The sequence below is a fragment of the Chanos chanos genome, chromosome 2, assembly GCF_902362185.1.
Source record: "Chanos chanos chromosome 2, fChaCha1.1, whole genome shotgun sequence".
NCBI classification, from domain to species: Eukaryota; Metazoa; Chordata; class Actinopteri; order Gonorynchiformes; family Chanidae; genus Chanos; species Chanos chanos.
The window spans coordinates 53,499,638-53,521,666 of NC_044496.1; the positions used below are offsets into that span (position 1 = coordinate 53,499,638).

Below are 22,029 nucleotides of genomic sequence, written 5' to 3' on the forward strand. Positions count from 1 at the left end.
ACATGTGACGTTTGTAGACAGACGGTATGAGGTCTACCCCAATGTGTTAGGACATTACATTGGTAGCGTTGTTCAGACGCTTTAGAGAACAGATGACTTTACTGTGGTCTTCCAGCTCCGGGCAGTTCCAACCAATCCAGTGGGGGAAGACCAGACGTTAAGCGTATTCGCGCGTCCCCTGCTTTCTCGGTGATCTCATCGCGACAGAGATGAGTGTCAGAGCGCGTGGGGTCTCAGACGGGAGCGGCTTGTCAATGTGTTCCGTGCTAAGCCGCGGCCGCGTCTCTGACGTAGCCTGAATGTGGCATTATGTGGTTTAAATCGCATTGCAAACCGTCGTTCCTGGTACCAGTGCTTTGCTTGTGTGTGTGTGTGTGTCTGTCTGTCTGTCTGTGTGTGTGCGTGCATGCGTGTATTTTTTTTCCCCTCCTTTTCTACTATGTGAACATAATTTCTTTAAAGCCTAATCTAATATTGTAATGCGCTGGTTTACTCAATTCCCTAATGTTCTCCTTATCCCATAGCAATTGGATCTTGTCTCAATTGAGTAAACTCTGTTTGCGTTATTGATCTCCCTCTTCTGTTTGCAACCAGTGCATTTCCATCCAATAGAAATTCACCATAGCATTCAGTTTACACCCCCCCCCCCCCAAACACACACACCAGCCCACCCGTCCGTGCGCCCCAGTCTTCCATTATTGGGGGTCGAGCTGCACACCGTGACTTTTGACCCCAAGGCAAAGATAATCCTGTCTGTTCTACTTCTCTTTACATTAGTCTCTCTCTGTTGTTTGGCCTTGAACGTACTGTTACCAAATGAGTATTGCAATCACGTCACTGTGCAAAAATGAATCAGAGCCCTGCAGTGTGACCCTCATTATATTTAACTCTGAATTCCCTTCAAAATCAATGACTATTCAGCAATGCTGTTCTTATCACCCCCCCTCCCCAAAAAGGCCTTCTTATAGACCGGCTTCCTTTTTAGAATGTGCCGTTTCTTTTCTTCTACTCTGATTTATATGCCGCTAACGGTCTTTGTCGACGTCTCAACTGTTACGAAACACAGCTGCTTTTAAAGTTCCGTCTGTTGTCTGTCTGTCCGATTTACAGGGAGGCCTGTCCGTGTCTACAGCGTGACGCTGTAACCTTGAGTCTCTGCTCTTAGGACAGTGGTCGTGTGGTTAATGACTTTTGTTCAGAGAAAAGGGAAGGTGGGGGGGGGGGGGGGGGTAGAGAGGGGAGAGAGTGAGTAAGAACTTTTTTTTTCCCCCCCTGAAAAAATCGTGTGAGAGTTGATGGGCCCAGTTCTCCTCTGTCCATGTCTCAATATAAAATGAGCCCATATTTCAACTGAAATTCAGCAAAACGCGACGGACAGAGCGCTGCTATTCTTTTTCTTTCTTTTTTTCCCCTCTTTTTTTTTTGAGGTTTGTTTTTGTTTTGTTTTGCACTGAAAGTGAACTCTCACTTTCCCTTACATATTTTGTCTTTCTTCATGTGAGGTTTTGGACATGTTGAGGCAAGCAGGCATGAATATGCTTGGTTTAGCTACGTAATCTTTGATATTGTGTAAGCTAATTCAGCCTGGGAATGTTTTGTAATTAGAGAAAAAATACTCGCATGGGAAAAAAAAACCCCCAAAAAGCGAGATTGTGTTGCGTCTTTTGTTATTAGGTATTTTGTTCTCGTGGGAGCTCGATCCTGATGGTTCTCGGTGAAATTTCCCTCGTTATAACCGTGCCAGCCTGTCAGAGAAGTGTAAGATGAAGCAACCAACAGAAAACTTGCGACCATGGCGTTGACCGTGATGTACACCCCTGACTCTTGACAGTGTTTTCTGTCTTTTTTCATTTGAATGCTTAAAATTTCATCCCTTACGTGAATAGCTTATGTTTTGGTTTGTTTCTCTAACACAGACTCCAGTTCTTTCGTCCGCAGTTCATTTCTATGTGAAATGGAGTGTGCTTCTTCTTTGACTTGGCGCGGCGCGGCGTGGCGTGTGTGTGTGTGTGTTTTAATTTATTAATTTATTTTTTAAGAGAACATGTCGTGAGAGAAAAATGGAGGCGTGCTTCCTCTCCATCTGTGGAGCGTGTTCCCATTCTTCCGTCTTTTCACACCTCCCCCCCCCCCCCCCCCCCTCTGGTCTCCGGCGGTCCGTCGCGTCCGTCGGGCTCCGGCGAAGCGCCCGAGCGTCCGGCGGATTAGCGCATACGACCACCGCGCCGACGTGTGAAGAGCAGCCATGCTCAACAGAGCCTTATGTAATTCCTGGGCTCTTCCCAATTGGAGGATCCTGGAACTGCGGCATCTGCGAATGTTTACCGGGGAAAAAAGAAAAAGTGCGTGTGAGGCAGATCCAGAGGGGGAAGAACAGACTGAGCTTCACGGAGAAAAAGAGAGAAAGAGAAAGAAACTGTATTTTCTTTCTTTTTTTTTTTTTCTTTTTTTTTTACATCTCCTCACTTAGGCTAATTGTTGTTGACAGTAATCACTTGGTTTCAGCCAACGAAATATCCTGGTTACATTGTAGCCAACAATAATATTTGTGTCAGACCCTTACAGAACCTGTTTTTTTTTTAATTTTTATTTTTATAGGTTCATGTTTTCACATCAGTTCTTCTGAACTCCGACAGATTCACTTTGACATATGTACAGTAACTGCTTACATTGCTCTAGAATGCTCATAAAAGCCGTCAACCTGTATATTACACACGTAATGCGTTTAGCTTGACTGATTTATGAAAGAGCTCCCATGTTATTTCTTTGAAAATGGATTGTTCTGAACGGCCGATGGCCATGTCTGATTTATAGGGGTTGAGATATTGTTCGGAAGCCGTAGCACACTTGGGCTATGTGAACCCCCTCCGTCACTCCCCTGCCTGCTGTGTCTAAGCAGGTAAAGACTGCAGCGGCCAGGCCTGGGTTGGGCTCGGCCCTCTGCCATCTCTCTCAGGTGTCTGTATAGAGGTGTAAAGAAGCCAACCTGGGCTCTTCTCCTGGATTGTGTGTGCGTGTGCGTGTGCGTGTGTGTGTGTGTGTGTGTGTGTGTTAGCATCCCATCAGACCCCCTCGTCATCCTCACAGGTTGAATTATTCACATCAGCCAAAATAGCGCGGGCCCTTGTTCTCTCTTTGCTCCCTCCGGTGTGGCTGGCGGATGCGTCTGGGGGATGGGGTGAAAGAGAGGAGCTGGAGGAGAAGTGTGGAGAAGCGCCGCTGAAAGCGTCGGCTGAGACGCAGTGACAGAGCGACTCGTCTTTGAGACAGGGCAGAGAGAGACTCAGAGAGGATGGGAGAGTATGAGACCACCCATAATCTCTCTTTGTGAGTCAACCAGCCCCTTGGTCGTCCGTGGGTGGAGAAGGCAATTTTCGGAGGGGGGAGGGTGGGGGGAATTTCCCTCCTCCGTGCCCAGTACCGTTAATACTGCCTTCCCAGAACTAGGAGCCCTCTTCACTTCCTGCGCAGTCTTTTCCCGAATTCTTACTCACCGCGCCCATTAAAGGCAGAGGAATGTGTCAGGCACTTGTGACCCAAGTGCAAGCCGACAGATGGGCTTTCCTCTGTTCTTTGGATCTGGAGGGACAGGAAGAGACTTGGGTGTTGTGGAGATGGCTTGGCTCGTGCGTGCTGTAATCCCCCCCCCCCCCCCCCCCCCCCCCCCCCCGGCGGGGCCGTAAATTCTGTCTTTCCATCGTCTCTCGTCGGACCATCTAAGCCAAAGATTTGACTAATCATCTGCGAATCTGCCCCTCTTTAACCCTGAGACTCATCAGGCTGTTCACATGGGGGGCTGTTTGACATTTGTCACGGTTCTTTTCTGACCTTACCAAATCACAGCCTTTTCTGAGTAAGCGTTTTTTGGATTTTTGTTTTTTTTTTAAAAGCCCTCTAAGTTGTTGTTTTTGTGTTTTTTTTTGTTTTGTTTTTTTCTCCCCTTTTCACTTTAGAAACTGCAATAAATACGGCAGTCTCACAGTTTCTTTCTCTCACTTCTCTGTGAGTTGGTTTTTTTTTTTTTTTTTTTTAGATTAATGTGAAGACAAATCTTAAAATAACAGTGTGCCAGACACATGCGTGATGCACTGGAGCTGTGATGTTGTGAGAGGCTGAAAGCAGTCTCAGCCCTTACTTGGTGTTGGTTGGTTTGTCTGTGTCTACTTTGTGCTTTGGGCAAAGCCATTAGAGTGCTAAGTACTACAGGAGCTGAAAGCTTGCCATAATGTTTTGTCTTTTTCCGACATCCTGTTTAGATGATCTCTCTCTCTCTCTCTTTCTCTCTCTCTCTCTCTCTCTCTCTCTCTCTCTCTAGCTCGGCGGGGATGAGAACAGGGTGGACAGCAGGACTATCTATGTGGGGCATCAACCGTGTTCAGCCACAGAAGGCTTCACCCCCCCCAAATTCTGTGACAACAGAATAGTGTCTTCCAAGGTGGGACAAGATCTCCACATACTAACAGGCATTACATACTAACAGGCCTCACATACTAACAGGCCTCACATACTAACAGGCCTCACATACTAATAGGCCTCACATACTAACAGGCATTACATACTGACAGGCATTACATACTAACAGACATTACATACTAACAGGCCTCACATACTAACAGGCCTCACACACTAACAGGCCTCACACACTAACAGGCCTCACACACTAACAGGCCTCACACACTAACAGGCCTCACACACTAACAGGCCTCACACACTAACAGGCCTCACATACTAACAGGCCTCACATACTAACAGGCCTCACACACTAACAGGCCCCACACACTAACAGGCCCCACACGCTAACAGGCCCCACACGCTAACAGGCATTACATACTAACACGCTTCAGAGTTACCACAGTTACGTTTGGGCTGAAATGTGCATGTCAGAGTAGGGTTTTGTCTATTTCCATTCGAGCCCTAAAGTTGCCCCCCCCCCCACACCGCACAGCTCTTAATTAGCATGTGTTGTTTATTTCCATGGCAACAAAACAGCTCTGTCACAGCACGTGGTCATTCCAGCCTTAGCTGAGGCATCGGGGGATGGGGACGATGTTTTCTAGCACGTTCCTCAGTAGTCCCTAGGTTCAACTACCTGTTCCTCCAGGTGTGAATAGAACGGTAGGGTCTCCGGCAGTGCCCCTAACGTTTTTTCTTTCGTTTTTGTTTTTTGTATACACCCAACATCCCCTTCTTCTTTTAATACCTCTGTTTCTGAACACCTCCCCAACTTAACAGTTCAAATAAATCTCGGTCGCTCTGGCACCCCGCCCTTCCACCATTCACCCCCCCCCACCCTGACGGAGACCAGTTATTTGTCTGTCAGGAGGCCAGCGGTGGAGCTACTGAAATACAAGGTTGTTATTAATGAGGGGGGGGGGGGTGTAGGGTGAGGATAATCTGTCTGTCCCCCTGATACTGATGGTTCCTCCTTAAATCTCGGCAGGCGAAGGGGTGTGAGGGTTTTTATTTTTATTTTTTATTTTTTTTCTGCGGGGGAAAAAAAGGGGACAGGGTAGAATTTATAGAGCTGCCTCGAGTCCTACTGTGGAGTAAGGCACATCAGTTGATCTCCTCCAGCGTGACAGTGTAAACACGCTTTAATTACCAACGCAGTCATGTTTACACTTCTCTCAGCGCTCCATCATCTTTCTCTTTCTCCAGGACCTCTTATCTCTCAATCTTTTCCTCTCTCTCTCTCTCTCTCACTCTATGTCTCCCTCTCTCTCTCTTCCTCTCTCTACCCCCCCCTCCCTCTCTCTCTCTCTCTGAGCTGTCCCATGCCTCCACTCAAACTCAGGTTGATGTTAGTTCATATTGGCCTCCGCGGTACCTTTATCACCTGTTCTTGTATTATTTTCCGATAGCGTCTCATCTCACCGCTTCCACCTATTTTTCCAGTGATTAGTGTTTAGCTTGGAAGAAGTTGTCAGGGGGAACACCTATCCTCTCTCTCTCTCTCTCTCTCTCTCTCTCCCCCCCATGTCAGTGCTTACTTCCTGTCTTCTGTATTTATCATATTTCACTAGAATATCTCTTTCCTGTACGTACTGACTATGAGCTTTGCTTGTTTGTTGTGTCAGCGTATGAATCACCAGTCAGGCATTGTCAGGACGTCTCTCAGGGATTTGGCTGATAGAAGTGTCATTTCAGCTGCCCAAGTGTCAGCTGTCATGGCCACTTATAAAAAAAAAAAAAGAGAGAAAGAAGAAGAAGAAGAAGAAAAAGAGGGGATAAAAAGAGGAGGTAGAGGGGAGAAGCCACCGTTGGCTCGATAAGGTAATCGGCTCTCCTTTCAGGGCTGGCCGAATTAGGGAGATAAGGCACTAATCCAAATCAATGCAATACCTGCCAGCCTACCCCATCATCCCCCCCCCCCCCCCCGCTCCCGTCAGAGAGCCATCACAAAAGCCTGGCTCTATTCAAGTCAACTCTGCTCATCCAGGAATACACAAATATAGGAACTGATGAATATTGAATGGATCTAATCCTTCCTCAAGCTTTTCCTCAGCAGCCCCCCCACACCCCCACCCCCCCACACACCCTCCAGACTTTGAGCTTGCACTTGGAATGCAATGCTTCGTTCCATATCCTTTTGCACTTTAATTTGAAAAACAAACAAAAACAAAAAACAAAAGCAATAAAAAGCAAAGAACAGAGAGGCTTGATTGATGTCATAACCGTCTGAAGCTGCGTCATGTGGCAGTGGTTTAAAATTCTTGTATGTGTGTTTTTATGTTTGTGTTTCTTCGTTTCTCCACAGTACACTTTATGGAATTTTCTGCCAAAGAATCTGTTTGAGCAGTTCAGAAGAATCGCCAATTTTTATTTCCTGATAATATTTCTGGTGCAGGTAGGTGTACATTTCTCTCTCTCTCTCTCTCTCTCTCTGTTTCTCTACTCCACCCCCCCCCCCCATCTCTCTCTCTCTCTCCCTCTCTCTCTTTTTTTCTGTGTGTGTGTGTGTGTGTGTGTGTCTTTTGCCCTGAGTGATATGACAGTGTGTGTGTGTATGTGTGTGTCCTGACTGGAAAATGTGAGTGAGTGTATGCATGTGTAAGAGCGCTTATTGAAACGAATGACATAAGCTTCAGGGAGAAATGAATCTTCTCTGCCCGCCGCCCAGGCTGCCACTCCTCTCCCTGCTTTATCTTTCATTCCGATCTGTCCATTGTTGATGGATGAGACAAAACAGACGGGGGGGGGGGGTGGGGGTGGTACTTCTCCGCTTTATAAATACATGGAAAGAAAGAGAGAACCCCCCCCCCCCCCCCATGCAGTCTTTTTCCAAACCGAAGTACAGGGGCGCATGCTTTAAATTAGGATGTGTGTGTCTCTCCCGAGGAGTATGACTCATCCTAACTGTGGGGCAGCCAGGTAGCGTCAGACCTTTGCAATTGATGATTTAATTTAGAGAGAGACTGATACAGTTCATGGGGAAACATTGTATTTGTCCAGCTGCGATGTAGGATTATGTAATTGTCCGCACGTTCCTGTTTGTGTCAGAGATGCAGTTCCACCTTTTTTTTTTTTTTGTTTGTTTTGTTTCAATTTTTGTTTTAGCTGTTTGTGTTGATAAGCACGTGCGCGATTGTGCGTGCATATGTACGCATAATATGCTCCTCTGTGATTGTGGGTGTATATCTTTGTTCCAGAATGTTGGTCTGAGAATATGTATGTCTGTGCTGAGGTGTGTGTGTGTGTGTGTGTGTGTGTGTATGTGTGTGTGTGTGTATGTATGTATGTGTGTGTTCCACATCGTGTGTTTACTCAGCGTTGGCATGCGGTTGGCGTGTTTCCACTAATCCCGGTTCCCTCAGGAGGGGGCTTCTTATCCGAGCCCCCCCGGTCCCCACGCAACCCTTATTATAGCTGCACGAGGGAGCTGACGCACACGCCTAGCGCCCATCAAACGGGGCCTGCACTCACATCACAAGCCCAGAAATAGAGCTGTGTGATTCTCCTGGGGCCAGATGCAAATGCACTATCAGAACCCAAACTGCACATCTCTGTTTCTCTCTCTCTCTCTCTCTCTCTCTCTCCCTCCTGCTCTCTCTCTCTCTCCTGCTCACTCTACCTCCCTCCCTTCCTCTTTCTCTCTTTCTCTCTCTCTCTCTCTCTCTCTCTCTCTCTGTCTCTCCCCGTCTCCCTCCCCCTCTGTCTTCTCCTTGTACGCCTCTGCAGCGTTTCACTGCTGACGTCAGCAGCTAGGAAGCCCTCTGTAGTTCTGGAGAGCCACAAATAGACACTGGCTGATAAAAAAGCACCACTGGGCTAAAAATAGCCCTGCCTGCCTTTGGCGGGTACTGCTGGGAAAGGAGGGACGAGAACAAGGGATGCGAAGAGGAGAGGAGTAGGAGGGTTGTAACGGGGATCTCTGTCTTTGACGTGCTCACTCTGACACGGATCTTCTGGAATGTTCCTACCTCTCTAAGCGTGTGTGTGTGTGTGCGCGCACACGTGTGTGTGTGTGTGTGTGTGTGTGTGTGTGTGAGAGAGCAAGACAGAGTGAATCAGTGTCTATGTCTCTGTGTGTGTGTGTGTGTGTGTATTCACACTAACAAGTAGATCATCACAGCCCAGAGAAAGTAGGTAGTGTAGAGGGGAAAAGAACCGCTGTTGCGGAACCAGCGAGGGTATATTTACCGCATCGAACATCTGTTTCAGGGGAGCATGTTTATCTGCTTTGTAAGTGGTAACAGCCAGTGTTTTGTGCTCATTGCTGGGTGGGTGGAGGATTTGAGATTAGTGGGTGTCTGTTCTACTTCATTATTGCACCTCATTATGAAGTCAGGGATTTGTGTTGGTTAGAGTAACGATTGGGAGAATCAGAGCGTTATATTAGGTCCTGTCTGTTTAGGACGGCCCGTAACACTGGGTATTTGTCTGGGCGGCAAATAGCGTTGGCTGCGTGTTTTGAGCGACATCTAAGATTTCTAACGCCTCTTGGGGGGCTGTAACCCGCACTAAACATAAAATGTGCAGATTCTACGAGCGTGAGAGGTCCACGATAGGCCCGGAATAACGCACAGAGAAATATTTATCGCAAATATTTAAAGAAACAAAGGGAAAGGTTAACTGAACTGATAGAGCCCAGAATGCCACAGAACCCTGTTCTACCACTAAAATAGTACTCAGCTGTTAGTTCCTATTGTTTGGTATGTAAGCCACACCAAATGGTAAAAGTGATGCACTTGGACTGCTTTTACATGGGGGGGGGGAAGCTGAAACCGTGACTCTCCCCTTTTTTCCCTTTACCTCCTCTGTGGACAGGGAGGAGGACACTTCCTTCTGTAATTTCTGACAAGAATCGTGTCCAACGAGAGGGAGGTGCTCAAGCAATGCCTACATGTTGGCATAGCGCCAGGGGGAGTCTCTTGTCCTCATATAGGCTAGTGCCCACGATAGTGTCTGTGGAGTGAAGTCTAGTAGTGTCCTCTGTTTCCACAGGTCTTGAGGGAAAAACAGATCGTGGCGTACACACAAGACAAGCCTGTATCGACACGGGTGGATGTGTGTTTGGGCCACTAGTGTGACGTTCAGTTAAGTGTGTTCAGCTGGATGCGTATTTGTGGCAGAGGTGTTGGTTTCTGTACGTGCTCGGAGCAGAGCGTATTGCTAAACCCGTATGGCTGACAGGATGTGTGGTTGAGTGTGTGTGTGTTTTGTGGCAGGATGAGGTGTTGGGGATAGAGTGAGATGTCTTGTATGTGTAGGGTGGTTTGGACGTTGTGTCGTGTTGGCTGTGTGTCTACGGCAGTTGAGTATTGCGTCTGGGGGTTTTTTGTGTGCCGTTTAAATGTTGTTTTGTGTTGTTTCTGGGACTGGAGCGTTTTGTACAGTGCGCTGTGGCTGAGGTAGATGAGGTCTCACCAAGTGTGAGTTTGTATTAGTATGTAAGACTGCAGGACACACTGTCCTCAGCACTTTTCTAGCAGCCGCTCTCTTAATATCTTTAATCGCGCGGGGAGCCGGAGGCTGCTACCTCCAGCTGGGCTTTTATCAATTTATTAGATCGAAAAACTATGTGAGGTGCCACTGTTCCACAACATCCATCAGCTGTAGGTCTGGGGGGCACTTCAGTGCTCTTTTCTGCTGCATGGAACCCCTCATGTCGAGAGGGGTTAGGACCAGGTTGGAGAGAACCATTTAATAAAACAGTTATGGAGTCACCAGAGGTTAAAGACAGACAGACAGACAGACAGACAGACAGAGAGATAGAGGGTGAGTCCCAACACAAAGGACTGGAGATGCTCTATGTGACCACATGGGGTAAAAATCGCACCGTGTTCATTTAAGTTCCTCAAACGTATCTTGTTTCCCTTCTCTTTTGAATTCATTTTAACAACTTTATATGTACCTTAATAAAACGGAGGGTTTCAGGAAGTTGTTGCAGTTCCCCTGTGTGCCCCCCCCTCCCCCCCCGACATTGAAATGGTTCCTGTTGTAGCAGGTGCCTAAAACAGGAAAATCCATCTCTTTCTGCTTATTGTTTTGCTAACTATAGATTTGACATTGGTGTTCCACAAGCAGCTGTCAGCAAGCACACTGCATGTGTGATATTGGTCTTAACCCTGTGGGCTCTCCGCTCCAAATAGTGAGAGATGAACAGACGGCTCCTGACATGCCTGTTTTCTCTCACTCAAACTGATGCCTATCTGGCACAAGAGCACCCCCCGAGAAATGTCAAAACCCCCTTGACGTCAGCGTGATGTTGGGTTTGCCTGTTTAGGCTTGCACCATGTGCACACATTTCTCTTTCTGTTGCGTGCGTGCGTGTTTCGGTAAATACTGGAGCAGGAGCGCTGTATGCACCTGTGGGGAAAATCGGTCTTGTGACAGCTTTACAAAAAAAAAAAAAAAAAAAAGGGTCCAAGAATCTTGTTTTAAAGTGAGCTAGCTGGGGCGGGTTGTTCGAGATTACTTGGTCTTAGGGTTAAGTAGGCACTGTATTAGAGAGCTCAAACGCACACAAATGTTTTGTGTGTGTGTGTGTGTGTGTGTGTGGCTGTGGTTGTGTAAGCTGGGGGGAGGTGTCGGGGGGTGGTGGCAGCACAAATCTGAACGGGTTACTGAGGACTACTCGCTCTTTAAGCTGGAAAATTTTCAGTGGGGGCTCTGAGAATGGACTTTCTCCGCTGGAGTCAGTCCTGTATTCCGCACTCCCTGCAGGGCGAGCGAGGTGTGCTCTCTCTCTCTCTGTCTGAGTCACGCACAAACAAGTCACGCAGGACAGTTTTGTGTTTGTTCGTTTGAAAACGCGGCCTTACTGCAGAGCACGACAGGTTTGCTCAGGGTCCCTGCATGCCCCGTCTGTGCTTTGTCTCGAGCTGTTAGCGCGATAAGAACGTGAGAATGGTCACATTATCACACCCAACGCTGGAGGGAAGTCACACCCAGGCTCCCTTGGTTTCTGCGCTCTCTAATCTTACATAGCCTAAAGCTGACCTCATGCTGAGGTCATGTTATCATACGTTTAAAATTAACTGCCAAAAAAAACAAAAAACTTTGCTCTCGCTTTGGCAAAAGGCATTTATGCCCCTGAAATCTTGAATGGAAAGTTCCACATTTCGGGGTGTACTCATGATTTCATTTCAGCCGACTAAACGGTTTATCACACTCGTCGTACACCGGTAAACATCGCTAGATACTTAAAAAAAAAAAAAAAAGACAAGACAAGAGGAAAAAAAAACCCCATTGTTTAGTGGTTTATTGCATTCAGTTTGAAGATACGCAGATCAAAATTCTCAGCTATCCTCTTTGCTGAAATAACAGAGTGTGTGCTGAGTGTGGGTGTGTTTTGTGTGTGTGTGTGTGTGTGTGTGTGTGTGTATGGGGGGGGCCCTTCTTTTTACGCTGTGTGTTTTGTTTACAGGTCATAGTGGACACCCCAACCAGCCCAGTCACCAGCGGCTTACCCTTGTTTTTTGTGATCACAGTAACAGCCATTAAGCAGGTTAGTGACCTCGCTATGCTGCGTGTATTCCTCCTCCATGTTTCCCCCAGTGTTAACGTGACCTCGCTATTCCGAGTGCTTCCCTGCCCTATATTCTCCCTGTTTTCCAACTGACCCCCCCCCCCCCCCCCCCCCCCACAACACTACATTCCTCGCTCTGGGTTTTTTTCCCCACCCTGTGTTCAAGTGACCCCCACGACAACTGCGAATTCTTACTCCTTGATCTCTCCGTGTTAACGGGACCCGACTACACCGCGTGTGCTCACGACATCACCGCGCTCCCTGGGAGTCTGCTTCATTCTCACCAAGTTTTATTCCGAGCCAAGTCCCTGTCTCTCTTACTGGTTTTGAAATACCACATGGACTTTTATTGCCTTCTGTCATTATCCCAGTTATACGGCACGGCTCCGTGTTTATGCCTATTTTAAGGCTGGCTGGGAGAAGGACCAAATTGGGAGCGGTCTTTCATATTGAAAACAAATAATCCGGTGGTGTCTGCGAGCCGCAGTCCTGTGTGATGTATTGTTTTGCCGGTGATTTTTTTTTTTTTTTTTTTTTTTTCTTTCTCTTTTTACTCGGCCGACCAGGCGCTAGTTCTTTGGAAAGGCACAATAAAGGGTGTACACTTCCTTCCAGACAACTGCAGACCACATGGAGTGCTGGAATCAGCCAAAGCAGAGGACTTTGAACTTGAACATCAGTGAAGCAAAAGCTTAGATACCTGATACAGAATCATCTCTCTCCATTTCTTTCTGTCGTTCTCTTTCTTTCTCTCTCTCTCTCTCTCTCCCTCTCTGTCCGTGAAGCTGTTTCTCCCAGTGGGGGTTCACTCCATCCCTTTGACCTTCTCTTCTCAACCTCGATGACATAACAATGCGCCCTGTCACAGCAACACTCAACTCACTCAACACTTTCTCTCTCTCTCTCTCTCTCTCTCTCTCTCTCTGGTCTGTCTGTGGGGATGCAGGGCTATGAGGACTGGCTGCGGCACAAGGCAGACAACGAGGTGAATAAGTACCCAGTCAGAGTGCTGGAGGACGGCCGACAAACTAGCAAGGAGAGTGAGAAAATCAAGGTACCTTTCAGCCCCTGCATCCGTGCCAACTTCCTTCTCAAATAGATAGCCCTCATGGGAGTGTAGCTGGGTGTGTGTGTGTGTGTGTGTGTGTGTGTGTGTGTGTGCAAGCGTGGGTATTTTTGTGTGTATGGACAATAAAGCAGAAGAACCTGGATTTTTTTTTTTTTTTTTTAACTTGGGTCTGCAGTGGGTTTTGCGGAGTTTTGCCATACGGTGGGTTTGTGGAGTTGTACTAAACTGTGTGTTTGCGTAATTGTGGTACACTTCTACACACGCCCCGAAGCTGAATAAGCACTTAGGCTAAAGCAAGTGCGCTTGTGTGTGTGTGTGTGTGTGTGTGTGTGTATAAAGACAGTAAGGCTAAATGACTTATGTTGTGTGACTCAGGTTGGTGACATAGTGGAAGTAATAGAGGATGAGACCTTTCCCTGTGACCTCATCCTGCTGCAGTCCAGTCGAGAGGATGACACCTGCTTCGTCACCACCGCCAGCCTGGACGGCGAGTCCAACCATAAGGTGACCTCACCGACATAAACCCCCCCCCCCCCCAAAAACTTTTTATCAGAGTGGGCTAGGGTCGTAACTGTTCTCACCTCGTGTTAAATGACGCTACTCACTTTACTCTGAGTTTAGATGCTTAAATGGGCTCTTAAGGCACAGATAAGAGCATTTTTCTCTTTCGTTTGCGTACTTAAAATAGCTGACCCAAATATTATCACCACTCTCTCTGCTGCTCATCTTCTCTCAGTATCTTAACCACTCAGTGACCCATGTGTGCACACATGAATGAATGAGTGTGTGTGTCTGTGCGTGCATGTGCGTGCATGTGCGTGTATGTACGTGTGTGTCAGAGGGACAATCTGTGTATGAGAGCAGATATTGAGTTGGAATACTTAGTCTTTTCTATCTTTCTGTGTGTGTGTGTGCGCGTGCGTGCGTGTGTGTGTGTGCGCGCGCGTGCGTGCGTGCGTGTGTGTGTGTGTGTGTGTGTGACAGACACATTACACGGTGCCAGACACAGAGAAGGATCTGGAATCACTCAGCGCTACCATTGAGTGTGAACAGCCCCAACCTGACCTCTACAAGTACGTACTCTTATCTCTCTCTCTCTCTCACACTCACACACACACACACACATAACATAAATACACATGTACAAGCATGCTTCCTTGCGTTTCTCCCACCCACACACAGAGCACACAAAGATAAACATACAAAACATAAACACGCACGTACTCAATGACTGCGTTTTTGTCGTTAGAATATAGTCCTGCTCCAAATTTAAGATCTGTTGGGAGAAAAAAGCAGGCCTCCAACACTGAACAAAATAATCATAATCTCAGGTCATGATCTAGCTGTCTTAATACAATGAACACACTGAATACCGTTAAGCTGTCATCATCTGTTATCACCAGATCACAAAACTGATCATATCCAGTGCCGCTATTCTAATGTGACAATTGTACTTCCCCAGACACATGTTGGTCTGTCCGCGTTCTCTCTTTTTGTTTTCCGCCATAACCCTCACAAACCAAACCAGATCAAGCAGTTTTTTAACACGGCTAGTCCTAATTCTATTAGACAACCTTTAACTGTGGCTTAAAATGCCACCTATTGTTAGACTAGGCTCATTACAACTGTCCATTTTCCAACGCTTGAATTCCTAAGCAGCTAAAACACCAGATGTCACCTTCCCTGAGTCAATTTTGAATGGGGTGGGGAAAAAAAATCTTCAAAAGCATGCTTTGCCAGTACGCCAAGCTGTTGGGTCATCACCGTTGAACATCAGGCCTGTGATTGGTGCATTTCCTGCAAAGCTCATTTGCATAGCAAACTACATGTGAATACTGATATGATTATGGCAACCGTCTCATGGTGGTTACAGTGTCTCCATTTTAGATTATTCTCCGTCACACTAGCTGTAGAACTTTAGTAAATTCTGAAAACCACATCAGCTATTTTTTGGTAGATGTTTGGCAGCTAGACAGCGGTTATGACGCTTTTTGTGCCCCGTTTAACAAATGCTTCTATACGGAATGATTTACAAATAGACATACACAACATTTGACCTAACACCAGAATTATGTGCGTGTTTGTGTGTGTGTGTATTTGTGTTTGTGTGTGTGTGTGTGTGTGTGTTTGTGTGTGTTGCTCTGCAGGTTTGTGGGACGTATGCATATCTACAAACCTGATCAGGACCCGTTAGTCAGGTGAGGTCGACCGTTCCCCCCCGGGCTGACGCTCCGTGTCAGCCCGCCCGTGAATTCCCTGTCTTTTCCCTTTCGCATTAGCCTCCTATCGTTATGCCATCCATCCGGAACTCAGCGGCGTTAACGCAAAGGCAGCAGCCTGGCAGGGTTTCAAACAGTGCTACTCGAGCACCCCCACTCACGTCTGTCAAGGGGCAGTTTGTAATGGTATTACAAGTCCTCACCGTGTCCTTACCCAGGTCAGCCCAGGCCAGACAAGGCCAGCCTTGGATTTATAAAGCTTATGAATGCTTCAACATGGGCCATGGATGGGGAAACAGCCTATGCCTGCACTTCATTATGCAGCTAATGTATCAGGTGTTATACCAACAGATGCCTCAGAATTCATGAGTTAGTTACACCTGCTGAGGTACTGTTCAGATGGATCGTTTCATCTGTTTATTTCATCAAGGGTGTTAAAAGCATGTTTCTGTGTGCTTTCGTAAGTTTGGTTGTGTTTGGATTTATTTGTGGATTTATTTTATTTTATTTACTTGGGTTTCATTTAGATCTTTGGGCCCAGAGAACCTTCTTTTGAAAGGTGCTACTTTGAAAAACACCAAGAAGATTTATGGTAAGTAAAAGGCAATTGTGTTTGTAAAAAAAAACAAACAAACAAACAAACAAAAAAAAACAAAACAGTTTCACGTTCATTAAAGCTTGAGCTGCTAAGTGGACTCATCTTTTTTTTTTTTTTTCCCGCCAGGTGTGGCGGTGTACACGGGCATGGAGACTAAAATGGCGCTAAACTACCAGGGCAAGTCTCAGAAACGTTCGGCCGTAGAGAAGTAAGCAGAAGTCACCGGAACCGTGTCAGATCCTACGGATGCGGTTTTTTTTTCTTTCTTTTTTAACCTGTTCTTATTCGTTTACATGCGTTTTCTCTTCTTTTTTGCTTTCCTGTTTTTCTCCCCCTCAGGTCCATCAACGCGTTCCTGTTGGTCTACCTGTGTATCTTGGTCAGTAAAGCTTTGGTGTGTACCTCGCTCAAGTACTGGTGGCAGAGTAGGGACGGTCAGGATGAGCCGTGGTACAACCAGAAGACGCAAAAGGAGAAAGACACCAACATGGTGAGCGCCCGTTTGCGAGCGGCAGTCGTTTCGTTTTGACGTGCTCCGTAGGGGGGGGTTTTCCTTTCGCTAATCCTGGTTAAGACAGAGATTGAGATTCTGTTTTTTGGTTTTTTTTCATATCACTTATTCAACTGCTGCTTAATAAGGCATGGTAAATGAGTTAGGAATGCCTGAAGAACTTTAGATCCTCCCCAGCCAGTTAAGTGAATCAAATGGGTTACACAGTTTCTCAGTGCTGTGAAACATCTCTCATCTTTTTTTTTTTTTTTTTTTTTCCTGCCGTGGTCTATCCTCCGAACTAATTATAAACGAATGAACCTCAAGACGTTTTTCCCAACGCTCGCTGTCTTCAGAGAATCTCTCTGCGGTTTTTGCCGTAAAGCTCTGCTAACGTGTGTGAAGATCTCTCCCAACGTGCTCTTCTCTCCTTTCCAATCTCTCACCTCTCCGTATTAATTAGTAGAGGCTAATTTGTGACCCACGCTCGTGGGAGAAGGCTTTTTTTTTTTTTTTTTTTTGCATAATGCCATGCAATTTTTTTTCTTTTTTTCTTTCCAGTACCTTAAGATGTTTACAGACTTCCTCTCCTTCATGGTGCTCTTCAACTTCATCATCCCCGTCTCCATGTACGTTACCGTAGAGATGCAGAAGTTCTTGGGCTCCTTCTTCATCTCCTGGGACAAGGACTTCTTTGATCCGGAGATCCGCGAGGGAGCGCTGGTCAATACGTCTGACCTCAATGAGGAGCTGGGTCAGGTAAGGGCTTGGGAAGAGTCTGTTTGAAGTCTATAATAAAGCGCTCCCTCATCTCCTTCCCTGCCTACTCCATATTGATCTTAAAGGAACATCGCTAAGAGTGTCACCGTCCTGTTCCGTCCACTGAAGGCGCCGTAGCGGCTTTTACGAAGCCGCAATTCTCTTTTATCGCGTGTTTGTTAGAAAGCCAAAGAAAAGACCAACGACCCCATACGAGGGGAAACGGAAGATAAGATATTTGTGTGAGCTACAAATACCTTCAAGATTGGAGGTGTGCTCTGTGTCAGCTGTCCAGGTCAGCGAGTCACTCGACACAAAGGGACGGAGACCTGCAACGTATGAGGTTAAAGGAGCCTCCTCTGGAGGTCTAATGAAGCCAAGATGTGTGTGTGTGTGTGTGTGTGTGTGTGTGTGTCTTGGCACTTTGAGCTTTCCGTGAGGTCGTAGATCAGTTATGGATGGTTAAGCAGACGATTATTCCAAATTAAAGGACATGCTTCGTTAAACTGATTTATACACGCAGAGTCATTTTGTCAAGGATTAACTGTCTGTCCTTATTGTCAAAGTCTGTCCATTTTTCCACCCTGTGTGTGTGTGTGTGTGTGTGTGTGTGTGTGTGTGTGAGAGAGATTGTATTTTATGGCCGTGGAAAACTGTGTTTGTCCGTGTCTCTGCCTACAGGTGGAATACGTTTTCACAGACAAGACGGGGACGCTAACCCAAAACAACATGGAGTTTATCGAATGCTGCATAGACGGATTTCAGTACAAATACAGGGACTCCAGAACCGAGCTGGACGGATTCTGCGTCACAGACGGACCAGTCAGCAAACTACAGCAGAAAGCTGGCAGGGTTAGTGCACTGCTGTGTGAATCATAAAAGAAAATATGTCATTTCTTGGGGAACGGTTTCTAAAGAAAAGAACATAATGTCTGATGAGGTTTTAATATACGGACACACCCAATCCATCTGAGTAATTGACCCTAGAGAAATTTCCCGCTGTCAGCTGAAATAAAAGAAGACTGATATTTAATGGGAAGTTTTAATAGACTACACAACCTTTTCTTTGTATTTTTTATTTGTTTCCAGATATCGTTTTTCTTTGAATGTTATTCTTTGAATAAGTGCGATACACAGCCTGGTGATGTGTGAGACTTGTTTCCCAGAGGCTGTCGGTGTCTAATGTTACACATGGTTTTGGGCTTTGTGGTACTCTGAGGAGTTCTGTCTGCGTCTGTTGACACGCGTCACAAAAAACTCTGGCTCTGGTCCTAAGAGAACCGTGTGTGTGTGTGTGTGTGTGGGAGAATGTGTGTGTGTGGGAATTGGCTTGTTGGATCTTGTTATATGTACTGGCTGTGTTTTTGCTGTGTGCAGGTTTGCAGATTCTGTTGATTTGGCCAGTTGGTCACAGGATATTTTTTTGAGCATTTTTTAAAAACTTTTTATTTCTTCTCTCTCTCGCTCTCTCTCGCGCTCTCTCTCTCTCTTCTCTTCTCTCTCTCCCCCTCTCTGTCTCCCTCTCTGTCTCTCTCTTCTCTTCTCTCTCTCCCCCTCTCTGTCTCCCTCTCTGTCTCTCTCTCTCTCTCTCCCCCTCTCTGTCTCCCTCTCTGTCTCTCTCTCTCTCTCTCTGTCTCTCTGTCTCTCTCTCTCTCTCTCTCTGTCTCTGTCTCTCTCTGTCTCTCTCTGTCTCTCTGTCTCTCTCTGTCTCTCTGTCTCTCTGTCTCTCTCTCTCTCTCTCTCTCTCTCTCTCTCTGTCTGCAGGAGAAGGAGGAACTGTTCCTGCGAGCGCTGTGTTTATGTCACACAGTTCAGGTGAAAGAGGCGGGGTCACAGGTGGACGGCGATCAGGTGGACGGTTTGGATCATCTGAATCCTCATCCCGAGGAAGAGGAGAGAGGTTTCATCGCCTCCTCCCCGGACGAGGTGGCGCTGGTCAAGGGAGCCATGAAGTAAGAGGAGGGGAGACTTGGGCCTCCTCTTAATTTAGACATTTCACGTCAAACCACATTTAATTCTTGAGTTCTTTCAGACATTTTTAACATTTTGCTGTGTGTGAGCAGGAGCACATGAGAGTGCACTGCTCCGCAGGGTGTTGGCAGTGGGTGTGTGTTACGAGGTTTAGGAAACTGCTGATATAGACAAATATTCTCACCGCAGTGGTCTTTCCCTTACTATTGTTCTGTGTCCTGTCCAGATATGGCTTTACCTTCCTGGGTTTGGAGAGCAAAAACATGAAGATAAGAAACAGACAAAATGATGTTGAAGAGTGAGTTTGTGTGTGTGTGTGTTTTTCCCCCCCGGCAGTAGATTTAATTATGTTATCGATTCTCTCCTCAGATTTTTTCCCCCCCAAAAACATATTAACAAAATGTTCTTTCAATAATGCATTTTCTCCTGCTGTGTCTCTCTTTTGCTCTCGCGCGTAGATATGAGCTGCTTCACGTACTAAACTTTGACCCAGTCCGTCGGCGAATGAGTGTCATTGTTAAGTCAAAAGCTGGTGAGTAAGTAAATAACTGATTTTACCTTTGCTCCTTATTATGTCAACCCCTTTGGTAACCCGGTCATGTGTCGTGTGTGCACGTGTGCGTGTCTGTGCGTGTCTGTCTGTCTGTCTGTGTGTGTGCGTGCGTGCGTGTACGTGTGTGTGCGGACATACACAGGGGAGACGCTGCTCTTCTGTAAGGGAGCCGATTCCTCCATTTTCCCCCGGGTCAGGCAGGAGGAGGTGGAACGTATTCGCATGCACGTGGAGCGCAACGCCACGGTAACGCAAACCCTCAGCCAGAAAGGTTCACTTATTAACCAGAATTTCTCATTCTGTGGAAACAGAACAGCGACCTTCATCGTCATACCACTGTAAACAGCCAGCAGAACATTTTCGATAAGCGCTCGATATCAATTATTGAAATCGTTTGAAACGCGAAAAAGCCCCAACTGTCCCCATGCCATCCATCTAATTATGCAAATGAAGTTGCAGAGGAAAATGACGAACTGTAGTTTTTCTGCTCTTGACACATCCCTCAGGGAAAGGATTACTGGCTGTAAATACAGCTGTCTCAGCTATCTCATTGCTGTTTGTTTGTTTGTTTATTTCAGGAGGGCTACCGGACGCTGTGCGTGGCCTTTAAGCAGCTGAGCGCGGAGGAGTTCGCTCTGGCGGACGCCGAGCTCAGGGAGGCGCGTCTGGCCCTGCAGGACAGAGAGGAGAAACTCATGGCTGTTTATAACCAGGTGGAGACAGGGATGAGCCTGATAGGAGCCACTGCCGTGGAGGACAGGTCAGCTCCGCTTCCAACACGGCTTATCCACGCTGAACGTAGATACGGCGAGAAGTAAACGCTCACACACGCGTTCACGCTTTCGCGCATGTTCCAACACAAACTCTCTCTTACATACTCAGTTGCACTCCCGAGAATACATTCCATTTCTCTCTCTCTCTCTCTCTCTCTCTCTCTCTGTCTCGTATTTGGTAATTTGGTATTTACCTTTACCTCGTGACCTGTTTGGTAACGTTACAGACTGCAGGAGGAGGCAGCGGAGACGATGGAGGCTCTACAGGGAGCCGGCATGAAAGTCTGGGTCCTCACGGGAGACAAGATGGAGACGGCCAAGTCCACCTGCTACGCCTGCCGTCTTTTCCAGAGGGGCACGGAGCTGCTGGAGCTGACGGTGCGCACCCTGGAGGAGGGAGGCAGGAAGCGCGAGGAGAGACTCCACGATCTGCTGCTGGAGTATCACAGGAGGGCGGTGCAGGACGCACCTCCCGTCAAGGGAGGAGTCACAAGGTCAGACGCCGAGATGTATATTAAAAGCCTTTTTTGGTTATGCTTTCTGCTCTGAGTGACAGTGCACTTTTGATTCACAATCAGTTAGGATGAGCATTGTTATCGTGTTATGGTTGTCTTTATTGAGAAATCACCCCATAAAAGTCAGAACACTCCTGAGACAATTAACAAACATCTGTGCCTTGCAAACATTCTAGGTCAGCTCTGCGCTGATATTGAAACCGTGTGCGTGTGTGTGTTTTATGAGAATGGTATGCTTTGGGTGAGTCATGGTTCTTTTCATTTAGAAAGTGAAACCACACAACATGTTTTTTTATAGCAGAATATGGTATGATGTTGAGCAATGCACCGTCAACAAGTAACGTCTTACATTTAAAAAAACCCCCAAAAAGCCGTGGCCATGCTCTGTTTTCTGGTCAGTCGCGACTTGATTAGATTTAGATAGTAATTCCGGTTTAGGCCGGCAAATTCATTGTGTTCTGACACGCGCTCATAAATCACTCCAGAGGAGACGGACTCTTAATAAAAACTGAGCAGAACGGAGGTACAAACTGAACTGTGACAGAAAAACAGAGCTACAAACCCTGAAGCGTGGATTTGAACCATTATGCCATTCCATTGGAATCATAATTATTGATATATGTAGAGTGTGAGTCATAACTAATATATGTGGTGTGTGAATCACGATTATTAATATATGCAGTGTGTGTATTGTGTGTGTGTGTGTGTGTGTGTGTGTGTGTATGTCAGGAGCTGGTCCACGGCAAACCAAGACTACGGTTTCATCATAGATGGGGCAACGCTGTCCTTAATAATGAACCCATCTCTGGATGCCAGCTCCAGTCGCCATAAGAACCTGTTCCTACAGATCTGTCAAAACTGTACCGCTGTCCTGTGCTGTCGAATGGCTCCGCTCCAGAAAGCTCAGGCAAGACACGGTGTCTCTCTCTCTCTCTCTCTCTCTCTCTCTCTCTCTCTGACCTGTATAAGATCCTGGGTGGTTCCCTTTCGATTGAATCTATCTATGATTTGCCTAACCCTGTTTGAATATGTGGTGAAACTTTAACGAGTCTGTGTGCTCTCTCTGTCTCTTATTCTTACTTTTATTCACACACACGCACACACACGCACA

General features: G+C 46.7%; 1 protein-coding gene across 1 annotated transcript in view; it reads left to right on the forward strand.

The window, feature by feature from the left end:
- atp11c (ATPase phospholipid transporting 11C (ATP11C blood group)) overlaps positions 1 to 22,029 on the forward strand; it is a 43,695-nt gene that overhangs the window by 11,792 nt on the left and 9,874 nt on the right. The window contains exons 2-20 of the mRNA XM_030764901.1: positions 4,316 to 4,435; positions 6,758 to 6,847; positions 11,870 to 11,950; positions 12,918 to 13,025; positions 13,416 to 13,544; positions 14,025 to 14,113; positions 15,188 to 15,238; positions 15,787 to 15,851; positions 15,984 to 16,065; positions 16,197 to 16,347; positions 16,909 to 17,106; positions 17,788 to 17,958; positions 18,871 to 19,058; positions 19,304 to 19,375; positions 19,536 to 19,609; positions 19,773 to 19,876; positions 20,209 to 20,390; positions 20,631 to 20,897; positions 21,648 to 21,825. Coding sequence (XP_030620761.1) covers positions 4,316 to 4,435; positions 6,758 to 6,847; positions 11,870 to 11,950; positions 12,918 to 13,025; positions 13,416 to 13,544; positions 14,025 to 14,113; positions 15,188 to 15,238; positions 15,787 to 15,851; positions 15,984 to 16,065; positions 16,197 to 16,347; positions 16,909 to 17,106; positions 17,788 to 17,958; positions 18,871 to 19,058; positions 19,304 to 19,375; positions 19,536 to 19,609; positions 19,773 to 19,876; positions 20,209 to 20,390; positions 20,631 to 20,897; positions 21,648 to 21,825 — 2,400 coding nt within the window. The remainder of the gene's footprint in view (positions 1 to 4,315; positions 4,436 to 6,757; positions 6,848 to 11,869; positions 11,951 to 12,917; positions 13,026 to 13,415; positions 13,545 to 14,024; positions 14,114 to 15,187; positions 15,239 to 15,786; positions 15,852 to 15,983; positions 16,066 to 16,196; positions 16,348 to 16,908; positions 17,107 to 17,787; positions 17,959 to 18,870; positions 19,059 to 19,303; positions 19,376 to 19,535; positions 19,610 to 19,772; positions 19,877 to 20,208; positions 20,391 to 20,630; positions 20,898 to 21,647; positions 21,826 to 22,029) is intronic.